The sequence below is a fragment of the Sorex araneus genome, chromosome 9 (assembly GCF_027595985.1).
Source record: "Sorex araneus isolate mSorAra2 chromosome 9, mSorAra2.pri, whole genome shotgun sequence".
Lineage (NCBI taxonomy): Eukaryota > Metazoa > Chordata > Mammalia > Eulipotyphla > Soricidae > Sorex > Sorex araneus.
This window is the reverse complement of record NC_073310.1, coordinates 5,708,185-5,726,497: the sequence shown is the minus strand read 5'-3', so window position 1 is coordinate 5,726,497 and position 18,313 is coordinate 5,708,185. Positions and strand designations below refer to the sequence as shown.

At 70.5% G+C, this 18,313-nt stretch overlaps 1 protein-coding gene across 1 annotated transcript in view; it reads left to right on the top strand.

Moving 5' to 3' along the window:
* The window catches only part of RBM19 (RNA binding motif protein 19), a 36,092-nt gene that overhangs the window by 16,477 nt on the left and 1,302 nt on the right, over positions 1-18,313 (top strand). The window contains exons 22-23 of the mRNA XM_055146972.1: positions 5,486-5,591; positions 12,452-12,575. Of these exons, the coding sequence (XP_055002947.1) occupies positions 5,486-5,591; positions 12,452-12,575 (230 nt within the window). The remainder of the gene's footprint in view (positions 1-5,485; positions 5,592-12,451; positions 12,576-18,313) is intronic.

Below are 18,313 nucleotides of genomic sequence, written 5' to 3'. Positions count from 1 at the left end.
GGCTGGTCAGCAGACACAGTAAGGGGGGCCCCGACCCCAGCGGGCCGGGCAGTGCGGCTCCCAAAGAAACAGTTACTTCCTGTTGTTGCTTTGGGGGGTGTTGGGGGCCTTGGGGTGGACCCTTCGCTGTTTCGGGCGACTCCTGGCTCTGTGCTCAGGGGCCCACGCAGTGGCGGCGACTGTTTCCTGCGTCTTGGGTCTCTCGGCGTGAGTTCTTGAGGAAGAGGAGGGAGTAAACACGCAGTCGGCCAGCCGCGGGCCAGTGCTTGAAGTGTCTGGGCCGGGGGCTGGGTCCCACGGACCCACATTGTTTTTTTTTTTCTCTTCTTCCTAAAACACAAATGTGACTAACGTGGTCACACGCGTGTACCTTCCAGATGTATGATTGGGGGTGCCCCTCCGGAGACCCCAGCCGTCCCCAGTTGGGGTCAGCGCGCGGTGCCAGGAACCCCAGTGGTGGTCAGGGGTCTCTGTCCCCACCTGTTGATGCAGCTGCCAGGGCGTGTCCAGGGCCTCCTTGCCCAGACCCTGAGCCCAGACTCGGACTGTTTCTGGCCGGTCCCCTTCCTCCCTGCGGGTGCTGTGGTGCCCCTCCCGGCAGTGACTCCCCCGCCCCTCCCCTCCCCTCCCCTCCCCAGCATTACCAGCTGAGTCTGGAGCCAGAGGCGGCCGCAGGGCTGCGGTGGGCGCTGTCTGCTGGGCTGGCCCTGGGCGGTGCCGGCTCCAAACCCCGCATTTCCCGGAGCCGCGGGCGCGTGGGCCACTGGCGGGCGTGACTCAAGACACCGGCGGGCATGACGGGTATGACGGGCGAGAGGAGGCGGAGCAGGCCGTGGGCTCGGGGACTGCCGGGCCGGTTCCGGCCAGCGCTCGAGGAGGACGCCAGGTTCCTTCTTCCCTTTTTCCCTTTTTCCTCCGTTTCCTGCGCTGAGGGCCGGACACTGGAGGGTGTTAAATTGGACCTGAATGTCCACCTCTGGCTGACCACATTCTTGTAACGATTTCATTAGCCTGAATTATCCACTTTATTTTCCTGTAATGGGATTAGCTGTACTTGAGGCGCCCGCAGGCCGGCGGGGCGGGCGTCTGCCCTGTGTGTCTCTCTCTACCTCGCTCGGGGCCGGAGGTGAGACACCCACGCCCGCCCGCCATGGGGGAGAAGGGGCAGGGGGTGTCCCGGGGCGGCACCCAGGGCGCCTCTCGCTCTGGGCCCCGGCACCGCGCGGGCATTGGGCATCGGACACACCTGGCCCGTCGTTGGCGGGTCCCAGCTGCACCTGTCAGCTGGCGCTCTCTTGAGGGCACGCGGGCGGCTGACCCCACAGACCCCTGCTGCCGCTCTCGGGCCCAGAGGCCTCAGGAGAGGGGCCTGTGGCTGGGAAGGGCGCGAGTTCCCCCGGCCTCCTGCGCCTCAGTTTCTCCGCGGGTGACGGGTGACGTGGGAGGGTGGGGATGTGCTCCCCCGGGGCCTGCTGTCAGCCAGGCCCTGAACCTACCAAATCTCTCTCTTTCCTAAGGATTTCAGGGCCCCCCTGTCCGGGGAAGCTGCTGGTTCTTTATCAACTGGGGGTGGGGGTGGGGGCGGATCAGAATAACCTGCAGAGGGGGGGGGGGGCCTGCAAAGCCCCTGCTTCTAATTAGCGGGAGGCCACGCCCCTTCCGGCCGAGCTCGGGCTCACCCAGGCCCACTCCCTGGACCTCCTGACCGCCAGGGCAGTGGCAGGGGTCGCGCAGTGCAGCCGCCCCGTATGATCACAGACCACGTGTGTGGGGGGGGCAGGGGTAGTGGGGGTCGTAAGCTGCCGGCTGGGTGGCATCACCCGTGTCTTCGGGACTTTGGGGCTTTGGGCCAGCAGGAGTCCGGGTGTCCTCTCCTGGGGGTTCTTGATGGAGATTGAGGCCCCAGGGGGTGTCCGGAGACCGCCCTGCGGAATGGACCCACCCCCTGCGCCCAGCTCCAGGGCCCCACCCCGGCGCCCCTAAGGGGCCCGCACTCCCCGCCCTCCTCAGCTGGAAAGAACCGATCCGGGGCCTGGAGGGACACAGACCCCAGGAGGGGCTCCGGGCGCAGCCACGCGCAGGCCCAGCCTCGTGCGGGCCCCGGGGGCACAGTGCCAGGGGTCCCCAGGCTCTCCCGACGAAAGGAGGGGGGATCCTTATGCAGGAGGCCCGGGGAAGGCCTCTCCGAGTGGGGTCCTGGGGTGCGCGCATGCTCCCGGCAGACCCTGCAGGTCCTGCGGCGCCCAGGAAGAGGATAGGAGGGGACCCGTCTTTTGGATGGGGGTACAGAAGGGGGCAGCCCCCATCAGCCAAGGTTGGGGTCCCGGGGTCCTGCCGAAGGAAAGGAAGCCCATATTCGGGCCAGGCCAGCTGTACAGAGCCCGGGGTGGCGTCTAGGCGAAGCGCGCGCGCGCTTCGTCCAGCCACTCTTCCTGCCCGGCTCCCCTGGGTGCCCGCCGGCTGGCTGTGCCCCAGCAGGGGACGCAGGTGGAGACACTGGCACGTGGGTGCACGGGACGCAGCACCTCCAGACCCGCGGGGCCGGCAGCGGGCGGGTCTGGGCCGTGCCCACCCTCCAGCTGGTGCCAGCGCTCAGGGGAGGGGGGTCCCCGCCACCTCCCCCCCGCATTTCCCTCCAGGCGCGCCCCTTTCCGGAAGCAGCGCGCACACCCTGCACTGGCCCTCAGGAAGCGGTGGGTCTGGTCTGGGCGCACGTTTAGGGGGGTGTCAGCATTTAGGGGGGATGCATGCGTGCGTGCCTCTGTGCCCGCGCGCGCGCGCGCCGTGCGCCCCCGCCCCCCGCCCCCGCCCCCCCCCCACCCCCACCCCCACCCCCACCCCCACCCCCACCGCGGGCCTGCGCGCAGACGCGGTTTGCATGCGGGGGCTTGTTGATGAGGCCCGGGTGGTAATTGGCTTGCCTGGCGCTACACCTGGGTGCCCCCCACCCCGGCCCCCCTCCCCCCGCCGCACCTCGCAAGAAATTAGAAATGTGACAACAAACTCTAGCCCCCCTCCCCCGTGTGCCACCCCCTCCCTCCCCCCCAGCCACGTCCCAGTCCCGGGCTGGGGGTGGTCTGCGGCGGTGCGTGGGAGGGATCGGCGAACCCGGGGTGAATGGAATAATTGGAAAAGTGAGGTGTGAGTTGGTTACTGACGGGCGAGGGGGGGCGGCTGCTTAAAAGCCGCGCGTGCCCTCCCTCTTCGCGGCTTCGGATACAGTAATTGCTATTTTGTGGTTCCTATTATCTGCACGGTGGGGGGCGGCCGCAGCGCCTTCCCCCGCGGGCCGCCCAGCCGGGGGCCCGGCCAGTTCCTGGGTGCCTTCCCCTCGGGCACTCCCCCAGGGGACCCTGCTCCGCACAGCCGCCCCTAGGAGCCCCGGCGCTTGGCAGTCAGATAAGAGCCTTAATAACGGCCGGTGTTTATCCGTCGCTTATCTCCAAGGAGCTAAAGGTACTTCATCGATTCCCTCCCTCCCCAGCCTATTTTCCTCCTCTCCGTTTTAATTTTCCAATATCTACCCAGATCATTAGCCTCGGCCTCCAGTTACCCACCGGGCCCCACTCCTCGGGTCCAGGCCCAAGGCACCGCCTCCGCCAGGGGGCCGAGCTGACCCGGCCTTGGGGTCCCCGCCCGTGGGGGCCGTGGGAGGGACCACTTGGCCGGTGGCCTCTCTGGCCCTCAGCTACCATTGAGTTGTTGACCTTGTGAGATCCAGGACCCCCACACACACACAGCCCCCTCGGGTACTTGCCACTCCCTTGGCTGGCTGCACCCCTGCAAACTGGTCAGGGTTAGATAGAAGCTTCTGGTCTCCCTGTCTGGAGCCCCCAGCTGCCCGGGACAGGATCCCCAGACCCCCGATGCCGCACATGGCCCCCTGCAGAGCTCCCCCACCCAGTGCCGTCCTCCCCCCGAGAGTCCTCCCTGCTGCTCCCAGAGAGGGCGGGCCTTGGCTGCCCGGGGCCCAGGCAACTCCGCCCCGGAATTTAGGGGCCATGGAGGGTGGGGGGCAGAGCCGGGACCTGCTGCCCTCCACAACCCGTCGGGGGCCATGGGTCAATCACAGCCCCGCTCAGTCCTGGTGGCTGTCCCCCTGTCACCCGCCCCTGGCTGCCCCACCTCGCGTCTGCAGGGGCCGTTGTTGAAGCCGGGGCAGGGGCCCGTGGGCCCCCGGGATTCCCTTCTAGCCCTGCCCCGCAGGAGTAGGAAGTACCGCCTGCCTAGCCTCGGCTTGCCCCCCGTCAGAGGGGCGCAGGCTGGCATGGCCCTCTGTCTGTCTGTCTGTCTGCCTGCCTGCCTGTTTTCCCGGCTGAGGCGCCGACAGTACCAGGTGGTCGGCCCCGTGGGGGTAAAGTGGGCTGCTGGCTGCATCCCGAACGCAGGGGGGCGTGGGGCCATGAGCAGCCCTCCCCCCCCACCCGTGCCCAGGCCTCAGAGCCCGGGTGGGCCCCTGACGCCCGTCAGCCTGTGACCCTTGGGGTCCCCCAGCCCAGACCCAGCTGCTGTGGGGCAGCTCCGCCTTTAGGTGGCAGGAGAAGGCCAGGCTGGCAGCCCCTGCTCCCCGGCCCGGCCCTCGCCGTCCTCGTGCCAGGCCAGCGGGGTCTGGCCCGCACCAGCCTCGCCAGCCGGGAGAGACCAGTGGGGCTCCACCCCCTTCCTGGCCGGCCGCTCGCCGGCCAGAGCGCGGGGCCCGCGGAGGCGTGCGCGTCCATCCCGAGGCCTCATCACGCGGCCTCCGGGCGCCGTCCTGCCGGCAGAAATTGGGCCGGCCAATGCCTGGTCATGCGGCCGGGCTGCAGGTTCACGGCTCAGCGCCGGCCGCTCTCATTTCACGAGCCCGCGCGGGGGACCCCCCCCCAGACGGCGCGCGCGTGAGTGGGCGCCCGGCGGTGTGCCGATTTTCAAATCAAACCATCCCTCTCTCCAGATGCGCGCACATTAAATATTTATCGGCCGCGATCCGTGCGTATGTATTTGATAAATGGGCGTCAGGACACGGCTGGGGCCGGGCGGGGGAGCGGGCAGAGCCGGGCGGGCTTTTGTCCAGGAAGCTCTCAGGTGTGTCTGGGGGAGAGGCGGGCAAGGGGGCTCCCGGGGCCTCTCTACCCGCCTGCCCGGGGGCACAGGGGCACGGGGAGCCTTTGCCTCCAGCGCTTTGGTGCTTCTCGGGATCCTAGCCGCAGTCCCGAGGCAGGGGAGGGGGCCCTGCATTCAGGGCTGCCCCCGCTGCGGGACCCCCACCCCCTACCCCCTGCCGTCTTACACCCCCTGTGAGCACCGAGGCCTGTTGGGAGCTGCAGAGACTCTCCTCGACCTGGTCCCCTGCCCGTGTACCCCCGACCCCAAGTCGCAGGGGGCGTGGCCGGGGGGGTGCGGGGGCTGCAGGGACCCCCCCCCCCGGAGGAAGCCACGCCGGGGAGATCCGCCCGCCCCCTCTCGCTGCCTCGGTGCTCAGGCTTCTGTTTGCGCTTCCTTCCAGCACCTTCGGCGAGCTGAAGACCGTGCGCCTGCCCAAGAAGCTGGCGGGGACGGGCGCCCACCGGGGCTTCGGCTTCGTGGACTTCCTCACCAAGCAGGACGCCAAGGTGAGCCCGCGGGGAGCAGCGCCGTCTGTCCGTGCGTCCCGCAGAGCGGGGGCTGGTCGCCCACCCCGCCTCCCCTCCTCCTGGGAAACTTGGGAGCGGTTTGGGGATGGGGCCGCACCCCCGGGCCTTGAGACTCTGGCCCCGGGGACGGCGCCCGAGGGGACAGCTCAGGACGCAGCTGCAGCCTTTGTGGGCCTGGGAACGGCCGGGCTGGAGCGCGAGCGCCGCGCCCCCCACCTTTGTTCGGCGCCCCGCACTCAAGTGCCCGTTGTGTTGACGCGCGGCCGCCTCCACCCCGACAGCTGCCCGCCGCCCCCCTGGCAGGGAGCCCCCGCCCGGGTGCCCGCGGCGGCGTCAGCTGGGGGCGCACAGAGGGGCGGTTTCCCCTCGGAGCAGGTGGGGGGGGACCCGGGCAGCGCCCTCTGCTGCCCCCTGGGCAGAGGGGGCCGCCCCTGCCCACCCCGGGGCCGCCCCTTGTTGGGGTCAGTGGAGGCGGGTTTTCAGGGTTTTCGAAGCTTCGGGTCCAGTTGGATCCATGGTGACTGACTTCCAGCGTGCCTCAGTTTCCCGCCGTAGCAGGGGATGTACCGTCTGTCACCGAGCTGCAGGCGGGTTCTTAGACCCAGGGGAGAGAGGGCAGAGGGACGCGAGCCGCAACCCCGCCCTCCTGACGGGCCCTCCTGCCCCTCAGCCCCGACGCGCGCGCACACACACACACACACACACACACACACACACACACACACACACACACACACACACACACACACACACATACGCAGACATACACGCACACACACACACACACCCCACCTTGCACCCAAGGCCCCCCTTGCCAAAGCCCCCCTTGCTTTCTGGCCTCCGCAGATGCCCCCCCCCCCACCCCACGGGCCCTCAGTCTCGCGGATTCTCCGCACTGGCTCTTTTTGTCTGTTTGGTTTGAAGGATTTGGGTTTTGTTGCTCGGGGACACACCCAGCTGTGCTCAGGGCTGACTCCTGGCTCTGTGCTCTGGAACTACCCCTGGCGGGGCTCAGGGGACCCTACAGGATGCCGGGGATTGAACCCGGGTCAGCCGCCCGCAAGGCCAGCGCCCTCCCCGCGGTGCTGTCACTCGGCCCGGCCTCTCCGTGTTGTGTTTCTCCTGGGAGGCGGGGCACGCTGCTGCAGGGATCCTCATTCTTGGGGCGGGAACTGCCCCGGCTAGGGTGCTCCCCTCCGCCCTCCACACCCTGCCGCTCCGGAGGGCAACCCTGCTCTCCTGCCCTGGCGCTGAAGCCACCTCAGGCAGGGCGGGGCCGGGAGTGGGGCGAACGGGGACCAAGAGTTCCTATACACAGGAAAGCTGTGCAGGGCTGAAGCAGGCTGGACTCCCAGCACAGTGCTCCTCCCAGCGTCACCCAGACTGCAGGGAGAGAGCAAGACCCCAGCCAGCCCCCACATAGGTAGGGCCAGGAGGGAGCGTGTGCTCTGCGGCCGGGGAGCCCCCGTGCCCCCACCCACCCCCAGAGCCCCTTTCTCCAGGGTCGGCACAGGCCCCCCCCCGGGAGAAGAATCTGGAGGTGGCTGGGGCACATGGACACAACATGCCACACGTGTCTCAGTGCATACACTGTACATGCATTCATCACACAAACACGCCACTCCCATGTCACATGTCAGACACATCATGCGTGTGCACTGAAACACCACACGTGTATCCCTCACCCCACACGCACACACGCTCCTTCGCACCCACCATCTCCCCCCCACCCTCCAGCAGGTCCGTGGGTGCAGCTGAGCTGTGAGCCTGGGCTCGGGGGACGGACCCCGCCTGTCCCTGTCTCTGCAGGTGCTTCCGGCCGTGTCCGGGGCAGGCTCTGGTCACGGCCCTCGCTGGCCCTGGTGTGCCCGCCCTGCCCGCAGTGAGGAGCCACGGCGGCAGCCGCCCGAGCCCAGGGTCTTCCCGGCTGCTTCTGCGCCCACGACAGCTCTGTGCTCTCTGTCGGCTCCGGGGGCACCGCAGACCCGAGCGTGCTGGGTGCTGGGTGCTGGGTGCTGGGTGATGGGCTGCGTGTGCGAGGGGCACATGCTCTGCCCTCCGCTCTGGGAGATCCGGGGCAGGAGCACTTGGCAGATGGAGAAACGGAGGCTCGGAGGAGGGAAGCCACTGCCCAGCCTGTCCAGCAGAGCAGGGCCCCTTCCTCCACACACACACACACACACACACAAAAGCATGCATGTGCACACACACACTCACATGCACACGCACATATTGCGCGCACACACAAGCATGCATGTGTGCACACACACACATGCACACGCACAGATGCACGCACACGTGCACGGATCTCAGTGGGAAGCCCTGTACTCAGGCCAGACCACACCCGCTCTGCGGTGTCCCCCTCCGCCCTCTGACCCATCAGAGGAACCGTGCTGGCGAGACAGGCTTGGGGGCCGGCTGCCCCTCGGGATGGATGCTGGGGACAAAGGCATGGGGTGGGGGGGGGTCTCAGGTGGCCCAGGAGCCCGGCTCAGCTCCCGCCCACATGGGGCTGCTGGTGGGGGCCGGAAGGGGGTGCAGGCAGCCCCCGGAGGGGCCCCGCCGCGGAGGTGTGCGCCTGCCCCTTTAACTCCCCCCAGCGCCCCCCCTTTGTACTCTGGCAGTTGCAGCTGTTTTTATTTGCCGCCACGGCTGTTGTTTTAAAAGGTCTATTTTCACATGGAATGTTATCCAATTAGCGGAGCGATGTGTCGGCTTAAATAAACACTCGCGGGGAGCAGGCAGTGGGGGACGGGATGGCGGCGGGCAGGCGGGGCCCTCGCCCTGCGGCAGAGCGTCAGGCTCCCCGGCGGGCCACACCCGGCCCGTGCCCAGCTCAGCCCGGTGGCGCGTGCAGCCGGGCACAGCCTCGGGGCCAGGGCAGGGAGGGGCAGGCGGGGGGGCATCAGTCTGTGCCCGGGGTCTCGGCCTGGCCGGGCCCCCGAGCGAGAGCCTAGTGGCCAGAGCCGAGTCCAGCCCCTGTGGGCCGGGCGTCCACTGCCCACACGGCCGGGCAGGGCTGTGCCTCCGAGGGGGCCCCGTCAGTGGCCTGTGGGCGCCCGGCCCGGCGTGTGGGGGGGGGCGGGTTTCCTGGGCCTGTGTTCACCCCCGGTGCCCGAGGGCAGGGCCAGGCCACCAGGGAACGGCCACCCTGGGCGGGGCACAGCGTTGGGGCTGCCCAGAGCCCAGGGGGCGTCACCCGCACAGCTTTGCTCCCCAGCCCTTGCCTGACCGGCTGCAGACCCGGGGACGGGGGTCTGGGCCCCACTCCCGGGTCTCAGGGACCAGGCATTGGGGCCCCCACTCGGGTCATGCTGTGGCTGTGGCAGGAAGAGGTGCTTGGCCCCACCCTCTAGCACAGATTTGCCCCGCCCCCCCAGGTCAGTGGGAGGCTCTGGCCCCTCTCAGAGCCCGAGGCGTCAGCACCTGTCACCTGCTGAGCTGAATGGGGGCTTCGTGCCAGTCCTGCCTCCCCTCCCTCCGCCCACATCAGGTCCGATGTGCCTGGTTTCCTCGGCACGGTGCCCCCTGCAGGGCCAGCGCGTCCTTCCCTGGCATGTCCCTTGCGGGGCAGCTCGGACAGCCTCTGAGAAGCGGCTTCTTCCCCTTCCCGAGGCCAGAGATGATCTGTCACCGCCGCCTGCCATAGTTCGGGGTCCCAGACGTGGGGCTGAGGGATGGCGGAGCTGGGCGGACTGAGTGAATGAATGAGGGGGTGGGCTGGCAGGACTGAGTGAATGAATGAGGGGGCACAGCTCGGAGAGCTGGAGTGAGTGGATGCGGGAGCGGGAGGGGTGAGTGAAGGGCTGGCCGGGCGGCTGGGGAGGGTGGGAGATGCCTGTGCCGGCCTGGGGAGGGGCCAGGTTCATCTCTGGGGCCGCCCCCCACCCCCAGTGCTGTGACTGGAATGGCCTGAGACCGGCCGCGGCCGTGGGTTCGAGTCACTGCTCTGGGCAGAGACCCTCGACCCCTTGTCACCTGGCAGGTGGCCGGGGCGGGCAGGGGTGAGGGGCGCCCGCCCTCTGCCGGCTGCCGTGCTCCCGGCCGTCTCGCCGGCGCGGGTCACGGGCTCCGCGGGCCCGGCACAGATGGCCAGGACAGGCTGGCTCCTCGCGATCAGGTGGCCTCGGCGTCCGCGGAGACGCAGCCCTGCGCGGTCGCGGGCGAGCAGACGGCCGGCCCCAGGTCTCGGCGAGCAGACGCCGCGCTCGCCTCGGGCCACAGGGCTGCCAAGGGCACGGCGGGCGCCCGCGGGAGAGCCGGGCAAGGTCAGGGCAGCGCCGTGCTGGCCCCCTTCCAGCTCCTCCCGTTCTGGAAGGATCCGGGTGGCAGGCCCCGGAGCCGTGGTCAGAGGGCGGCGCCGGGCCTGCTCACAGCTCCTGAGGGGCCCCCGGCTCTGACCCACGGGACCACCTGTGGCAAGGCCCACCCCCCCAGTTTCAGTCCCCCTGGGGGTGCAGGGGAAGAGCTGGGTGGGCTGCGGGCAGGGCTGGGCTCCAGAGAGACAGAGCAGACGCCTTTAAGTGGCCCTTGGGGGGTCCCTCCTGCCTCACCTCTGCCCATGAGACCCTGAGTCCCGGTGACCCACAATCCAGATTTGGCAGTGCCCGGGGCACGGAGTCCTCCTGCGGGCCGGGAGGGAGCGAGGGACCTGGGTTGCTCCGTGCTGGGGCCGGACAGAGTCTGCGGGGTCTGCCCCGGGCCCAGCGAGTGCCACGGGGCGGGCAGGCAGGTGGGCGGGCATCCATGAGGTGCCGGGAAGCCCTGATTGGTGTCATGTAGAGGCAGGAAGAGGGAGGTACGCGCAGACACATACATACACACATGTGTGCACGTGTATGCATACATGCACAGGCACGTACATGGACTCACACACATACATGTACATACACGTGTACACATTAACACTTGCATGGGCACATACATGCCCACACACAAATATGCACACATGCACACATCCATACACATCCATACACATGCCCACTTAAGTTCACACACAAGAGTGCATACGTGTGCAACACACATGCATACATGCACACACATGTGCACACGCACACAGGAACCCCACCCCTCACCCCCCTGCCTCGGCTTTCCCATGGGTGACCCGGGAGAGTTGGGTGTGTGCTGGCCGTTAGGGCTGAGGCAGCCCCAGACACCGAGTGGCCCCGTCCCCTCTGCCCCAGCCCGGGGGACTGGCCCGCTATGGGCGGCGGGTTCGAGCCTGAGCTCTGGGGAGGGTCAGGGCCGCGGGCCGGGCCCCGCAGGGTCCAGGAGCTGCTGCGGCCACGCACCCTGCCGTGCCGGAGCTTCCCGAGCCCCTCAGCGCCCCCCAGGCCCCCGCCGCGGGGTCCCCAGGGCCCCCGGGGCCGTCACCTCCCCTTGCCGGCGCCTCCCCGGACTCGGCCCGTCACCCGCTCATTAGGCGCCGTAATGAGACAGTTACTCTGGGTTACCCGGGGCTGGCTTTAGCCCAGTCAGGGTCCTCTCGGCTGCTGCGACAGTTTGAGGCCAGGCCCGCTCCCCCACCCTCCCCCACCCGCCCGCCCGGCTTCCCGGGGGCGAGGGGGCCCCTCCGCCTCCTTTCTTGGCACACCACAAATCGGGGTCCGGAGGGCCCAGGCCCGAGAGCCTGGTGGACCCCTGCCCAGCTGCTGCCCCGTTCCGCCCTCAGGGCCGCCAGAGACGGCCTCCGCCCGCCCGGGGCCACACAGCGGTCAGGGCGGCCGCTCCTCCGCCCCCGCCGCCCCGGGTCCCAGGGGCGCTGCCGGGCAGGGGGGCTGACTCCCTGGCCGCCTCCCTCACCCCTCCCGTGCCGCCGCCGGCCGTGTCCCCGGGATCCCGGCTCCAGGCTGGCGCCGCCGCCCCCAGCCCAGCCGTTCCTCGCCTCGCCAGCTGAGCGCGCGCGGCGTGAAGGCTCCGAATGGGCCATTTCGGCTCCGAGTCCAGATGCACTTTTATATCCACACGGAGAAACTGCCTCGGCTCGGCTGGCGCTCGGGAAGTTTTTTAAATTAAAGTGGGGGGCGGGGGGAGACAAGTTTTCCCGCACCTGGCCCTGCAGAACCCGGCAAACGGTGCCCTCCGCCCGGGTTTGGGGTCTCGGACTGGGTCACCCTCTGGGCCACGGCCCCACGTTCACCCCGTTTCACGGGGGCGGAAACTGAGGCTCCTGGGGTCAACGCAGCCCCCCGAGAGGCACCGGGCGGGTGGGTGGGGGGCTCCGCCCTGGGAAATAGGCCCTGCCCACTGCTGCCTCCCGGGTGCTCGGTCACCTGCCAGGACCGTTTCCCAGCAAGGGGACGAAGGACTGGCAGGACTCGGGCCCTCCCCAAGCCCCATGACTGCCACACCGCGTGGAAGCCAGCGCTGGACAGGCCTGTGGGTGGGCAGGGCTGGAGCCCCCCAGGGGTGCCTGCGGGGAGCGAGGCTTCCGGCGCCCCCGGGACGGCCCTGCCCAGACTCGGCCGTTCGTGTCCGTCTTCCCTGGTGCTGGGCAAAGTCCCGTCTTGCGGACACGGGCACCGGGTTCGAGCAGACGGGTCTCTCCTGTGGGGCTGTGCAGCCCCCACCTCCACTCTGCACGTCTGCGGGGGTCAGGCCCGCACGGTGGCCACAGGCCCGGCGACTCCTGCAGGGAGGGGAGTGGGCATGGCGGGAGAGGGGCCCAGGGCCACCCGCCGGCAGCGAGGGAGCCGCTGGCTGTCACTGCGTGTCCACACGGCGCCGGGGGCCGGCCACCCGCGCGCACCACGTTCCCCCCAGCCCTCCCGGTGACGCCCGGCCACTCTCAGGCCCGGGGCCAGCGCTGACTCTGCCCCTGCCCTCTGCCCTCTGTCCAGCGGGCCTTCAGCGCCCTCTGCCACAGCACCCACCTCTACGGCCGGAGGCTGGTGCTCGAGTGGGCCGACACCGCCGACCAGAGCCTGCAGGCGCTGCGGAGGAAGACGGCCGAGCACTTCCACGGTAAGACCCGCGCCCGCGGCCCGGACCCCCGCCGTCCCCCCGCCCCACCCCTGCTCCCCGGCCCTCTCTGTGCCTCCTGGTTCTGCCACGGGCTCCCGTGCTGCCCCCCCACCCCCCGTGTCCCCCCACTTCCTGTGTCCTGGTCCCCCTCTCCGGGCCCCAGGGCGCCCCCAGTCTCAGGACCCCTCGAGGGAGGGCGGGTTCTGCGGCAGACGGAGGGGCCGCGGGCTGCTGGCGCCCTGCCCTCCGGCCGGCCCTTCCCCACCGGGATAAAGACCCCGCGCATTAGCGTGGAAAGGGCAGTGCTGGGCACTGCTGGCCCCTGGCAGGCTGGCGGCCAGTGGCTCGGCGCCCAGGCCCTGCCCTGGCCTCACCTCTGCCAGGAAGGTACTCAGGGCCCCGCGGCCTCGACAAAGGGCTCCCGCGGCCAGTGGGTCCCCGGTGGAAGGTGGACGTGGTGGCCGGTGGCCGCGGCCAGCCTGCAGGCAGGCGCCTGTGTGCTCCGGGCACCGTGGGGGAGCGTGTCCCTGCGCCGGCCCCTGTCCCCGGGGCGGTGGCTTCAGGCAGGTGGACGCTCCCTGCCCAGCCCCCACCCGGCTCCCCCCAGCCTGGGTCACGGGCACCATGGCGACCGTCCTCTGGCCTGCTCGCCACCTCGTGCCCAGGGCCGTGCCCAGGCAGGCGGCTGATGTGGGAGCCCCCGACAGTCTGAGGGTGCAGGTGGGCTGGGGGCACCTCCTTCCCCCTTCCCGAGGGTCCCGCCCTCCCTGCACCCCCGGGCAGGCTCCGGGCCTGGTCTCCTGCTCCCAAGGACAGGGCAGGGCTGGGGTGTGCGGACTGGACGGGGAAGCTCTGGGGCGGGGGCTCCTTCCTGGGCACCCCTTCTGCCTCCCTGGGCTCCGGGGGGTGTAGGGGAGGGCGCCCATGTGCGTCCCGGCTGCAGGTGGGCGCTGCCGGGCCGGGCCCGTGTCAGCAGCGGCATCGGTGACTCTGGCCGGGGGAACCCCTGGACACCACTGCCCACACCCCTGCCCCGGGCACTGCCCTCTCCCAATGGCCCAGGGCCACCGCACAGCCCAGTCCCGAGCCTGCGGGGAAGGGGACAGCAGGACCTGGGCCCAGAGGCCTCTGCCCGCCCTCCTCCCCTCTCCCCTCCTCCCTGCCTTCTCTCCTCCCCCCTCCCCACAACCCTTCCTTCCTTCTTCCCCCTCTCCCCCCTATCCCCCCTCCCCTGCCCAGCGGTTTCTCCTCTCGCCGGGCCCCAGGTGAAGTGCTCTATTCTTCCCCGGCGCCGGGAGGGGAGAGGAAAGCCGGGCCGGCTGTGTCCTTTTCTTCTAGGCGTGTTAGGAAACAGCGGGGTCGCGAGGGGCTTTCAGGGCCTGGCAGGCGCGGCTGGCGGGCGGGCGGGCAGGCGGGATGGCGCGGGCTGGAGAGGAGCCGCTGCCCGCCCCGGGCCTCTGCGGGCCGAGCGTGTGGCCGGGAACAGGGCGCGGGCTCCCCTCTGCAGCCCCCGAGCAGCCGGCCGAGGCCCGCGGGCCCCCCAGAACCACGCGGGAGGGAGAAGGGGGACCCGCGGGTGGCCCCTGGGTCTGGGTGGGTGTTTGGGTCTGTGGTGTTTGCTTTTGGGCCCCACCCGTCGGTGCCCAGGGGTCACTCCCGGAGGTGCTCGGGGCACCCTGTGGGGTGCTGGGAATCGAACCCGGGTCAGCCGGGGGCCAGGCAAACGCCCTCCCCGCTGTGCTGTCGCTCTGGGCCGCAGCCACTCTTTGTTCCGGGTGACGCTGAGGGGACAGGGGCCGTGTGGCCCTCAGGCACTGACTGTCCCCGGCCCCCAGCCCGGTGGCGGCCCCCCACACCCCTGCTTCTCAGTGCAGCCCCGGAGGCCCCCCCCCGCCCCCGAGCCAGAGTCGGCCAGAGCCCCAGAACCCTTCCTGGGCACGACGGTGTCGCCTGCCTCTGGCCTGGCCCTGCCTGACGGGGGAGGGTCAGAGGGTCTCGCCCCTGCCCCCTCCCCGGGGCCCCGGGGGCTGTGGAGTGGGGGGAGCAGGAGGCCAGCCGGGGTGCTGGGGCCCCGACCCCCCCACAGAGTCCCAGTGTGGAGGCGGGACGCGCAGGAATCTCGCACGCAGCCCATGTGGGTTTGATCGTCCCCCCTCACCCCCCCGGGTCCCCTGCCCCCACCAGAAGTGACCCCTGAGCACCACCAGGTGTGGCCCAAACCCAGGCCACACCCAGACCAAACCGTGGGTGCTGTGGGTGTGCTGAACCCCAGTGGCCTGGGCGCTGCCCGGCCCCCCACGGGGTCCCCGAACCCCGCCAGATGGCATCTCCCACACACGGGCCACAGAGTAGGGGGAGGGGGCATCGTCAGCCACCACCACCCCACCCCCCGGGCGGGAAGTGGAAGACGGGGTGTGTCCAGGCAGCATGCGAGGGCCCATGTGGGAGCCCCTGCAGACAGGCAGCCTGCCCCCTCCACCCAGGAGCCCCCCGCGCCTGCCCTGGCGTGTGGGCCGCCTGCGTCCCGGGGAAGTGCCAGCACCGGCTTTCAGAACCAGGGTCGGGGAGCGCGGGGCCGGGGTTTATTATTCAGGGGAGCCCGCGCCTCCTCTGCCCACTCCCCGGGAGAGGCTGCAGAGCCCCCAGGCCGCACTTTGATCCCCCGTTTGGGGGCCGCCTGGTCCCGCAGGAGGGCTGGGGGGGCCCCCCCGCTGGGTGTGTGTCCCGGGGGCAGGCCAGGCCACGGGCGTGAGTGTGTCGTCCCCCCACCCCCGCGGCCCCCCAGCCCCGCGGCCCGCGCCCCTCGGCGTGGCGGTTTGGAAACATTTCCGCGCGCCCGGCCCGGCGCCCCCCGGGAGCGGCTCTCCGTGCGGGCGCGGGCCGGCTCCCAATCCCGCTAAATCGTTATTGACTTGTGTTCTCTGCGCTCCGCAAACATTTCACTCAGCCCTCGCCGGCGGGGCCAGGGATCCCCGCTAGGGCTAACGGGGGAGCCAGCTGTGCCCGGCCGCCTCTCCGGCGCGTCCTCATCGATCACGGAATTAAACTGACAGGAGGAGACTCGCCCGCGCGCGGGAGGGGCAGCGCCCGGCCGCCCCCGGGGCCGGGGATCGGGGCTGCCTGGAGGGTGGCCCTCCTCTGGGGTTGCGGCCGGCGGCGGGGGGCGGCCAGCGGGCGGCGGGCGGGCGGGCAGCTGGGAGCGGGGCTGCCCGCGATCGCTCGAGCCAGAGACGCACCTGCCGTGGAAGGGCCCGGAGAATCCCGGCCTCGCGCCCCCTGACCCCGCGGGGCGCTGGGGGGGGCGCGTGGGGGGGAGAGGGGGCTCCATGGACGGCCGAGGCCCCCTGTGGACACCCACCCCAGCGGCGGGTGCGCTCAGAGGCCCGGGAGGGGTCCCCCCGCCCGCCCTCCCGCCCGTCAGGCCTAGAGCAAACACAGAGCCCAAGCCCCAAAGCCCCGGGCTTACCGCCCCGCGCCGCCAAAGCCCCGTAATCCGCGAGCGTGTCCGGGCCCGGGTCGGCCAGGCCCAGGGCCGGCCCCGCCACCCCCGCGTCCCCCCCCAGCACACACTGCCCCGACGTTTCCCCCCCCCCAGCAGGGGCCCCCCTCCACCCACATGGAGCCGGCCGCCGCGGCTCTGCAACTCCCGGGTTTCTAGATTGTTCTGTGGGCTGAGGAAGTGGCAGGTGCAGGCCGCTGGGCCTGTGCCCGGTGCTGGACACGGAGCTCGTGTCCCTCCCCCGAAGGATCAGCCGCGACCTGACCCGGGGTCGGCCGCGCCCTGCTACTTCCCCCCAGGGAGTGGGGGTGTGGTATGGCCCCGCTGGCCCATCTGTCGGGGGTGGGGGGCTCGGCTCCTCCCCCGGGGCTGCGGGCACCCCCCACCCTCCCCTTGGGGCACTGCTGCTGGGCCTGCTTGCTTGGGTTTGGGGGTCACCGGGCGGCACTGCCAGCTGCTGCCAGCTCGTTGCTCCGGGCTCAGGCCTGGTGGTGCCTGGGGGCCGCAGGGAGAGAAGCCAGGACCCCCACACGCAGATCCCGAGCTCAGCCCTTTCCGTGGACTGTGACCCCCGCCCCTCCCCTGCGTTGTCCTTCCCTGGGGAGCAGCGCGTCCCTGCGTGCGGGCGGGTCCCAGGACCCCCAAGTGCACTTTGAGGCCCCGGAAGTGCAGGCAGGAGCCCGTGTCAGAGGATGCCCAGGGCAGAGGTGCCCTGAGTGGCCGTAAACTCAGCCCGGGGTGCTCGCCCCGAGCTCTGAAGCCCCGAGGGCGCGGAGCCTGCGCACAGCAGCAGGGAGGGCGTCCGACTTGCACGGAGCTAACGGGGGCTCGCTCCCGCCACCCCTCGGGGTCCCCGAGCACCGGCAGGGGGGATTCCTGAGTACAGAGCCAGGAGACTACCCTGGGGAGCTGGGTAACCTGGAGGGGAGTCCCCGCCCCCAGCCCCGCGTCCGGCCCCCGCTTCTCCCTGGCCCTGCCTGCTCCCACCCCTGACCTCCTGACCTGCCCCCCCCACACACACAAACACACACACACACACACACACACACGCAGCCTCGAGCCCCCCAGCCTCACGCCCCTCCCACCCGCCCGCGCCCTCCGCGCATGCGCACGGGGCAGCCGCGCCAGCAGCCAGGGCCGGGCGAGCCGAGCCGGCGCGCCCTGGCACCCTGTCAAGGAATTAATTGAAAAATAAAATCATTAGGTGGGAACTCCAGAAATGCAAAAGCGGTGGTTGGAGGGGCCGGGGGGGTGGGGAGCGGGGCAGGACTGGGGGGCTGTCGGGGGCAGGCCGAGCGCTTTGTCAAGTTAATTTCTCGGGTATCGATGTTGGGTGACATTCACTTGTTGTTTATCTCCGGGCGCAGCTGTAAGGCTGGAGGAAAATGCACAGCTTGTTCCGTTTATTTATTTTACACCTTTCTCCGCTCCCGCATTATGTTTGTTTGGTGAAAACCCACCGAGGCTTTTGATGTCGGCGGAGCGGGCCTCGGCAGCTGCTCCCGGAGTGCGGGGCGCGGCCGGGCGGGGGCTGGGGGGCCCTCGCGGCCGCCCGGGGAGCTGGGGCCTGCTGGGACCCCCGGGACGGGCCCGGCAGCCGGAGTGAGTGACCCGCCGTCCACGCGCCCACCCCCGCGCCCTGCAGACGCCCTGCCCGGTGCCAGCCTTGGGCCCCGGGGCCTGGACGAAGCAGGACACGGGGCTGCCCACAGTCACCCAACCCCCGGGGGCTCTCGGCCCCGGCTGGCAACAGTCAGGCGGCCAGTCCCCTCCGGCAGGAACCGGGAGGCCGGGGCCCGGCTCCTCCCCAGAGGGGGCCCCAGCCCTGTTTTCCAGTTTTTTTTTTCCCTTCTTTGTTTTGGGTTTCCGGGCCGCGCCCGTTGGTGCTCAGGGACGGCTCCTGGTAGGACTCGGGGGACCCTGCCCGATGCCGGGGATCGAGCCCAGGTGGGCCGCCTGGGAGGCCAGCGCTTTTCCCAGGCCCTGTCTCTCCAGCCCTGCCCCCGGTTTGAATTCTCCCCGCTGCCCCCAGAGGCAGCCCCGGACGCTCTTCCCCCCACCCCCCTTGGACAGAGGAGGAAACTGAGTCACAGAGGGTTAGCTGGCCCAGGAGCACCTGTGTTCCCTGCATGCAGTTCCAAATGCTGTGCAGTAGGGGGCGCTCATGGTCGCTGTTCCCCTGTAGGGCCCTCTCTGGCAGGCAGCGCCCGGGGGCCGGCCCGGGGAACAGGGCAGAGCC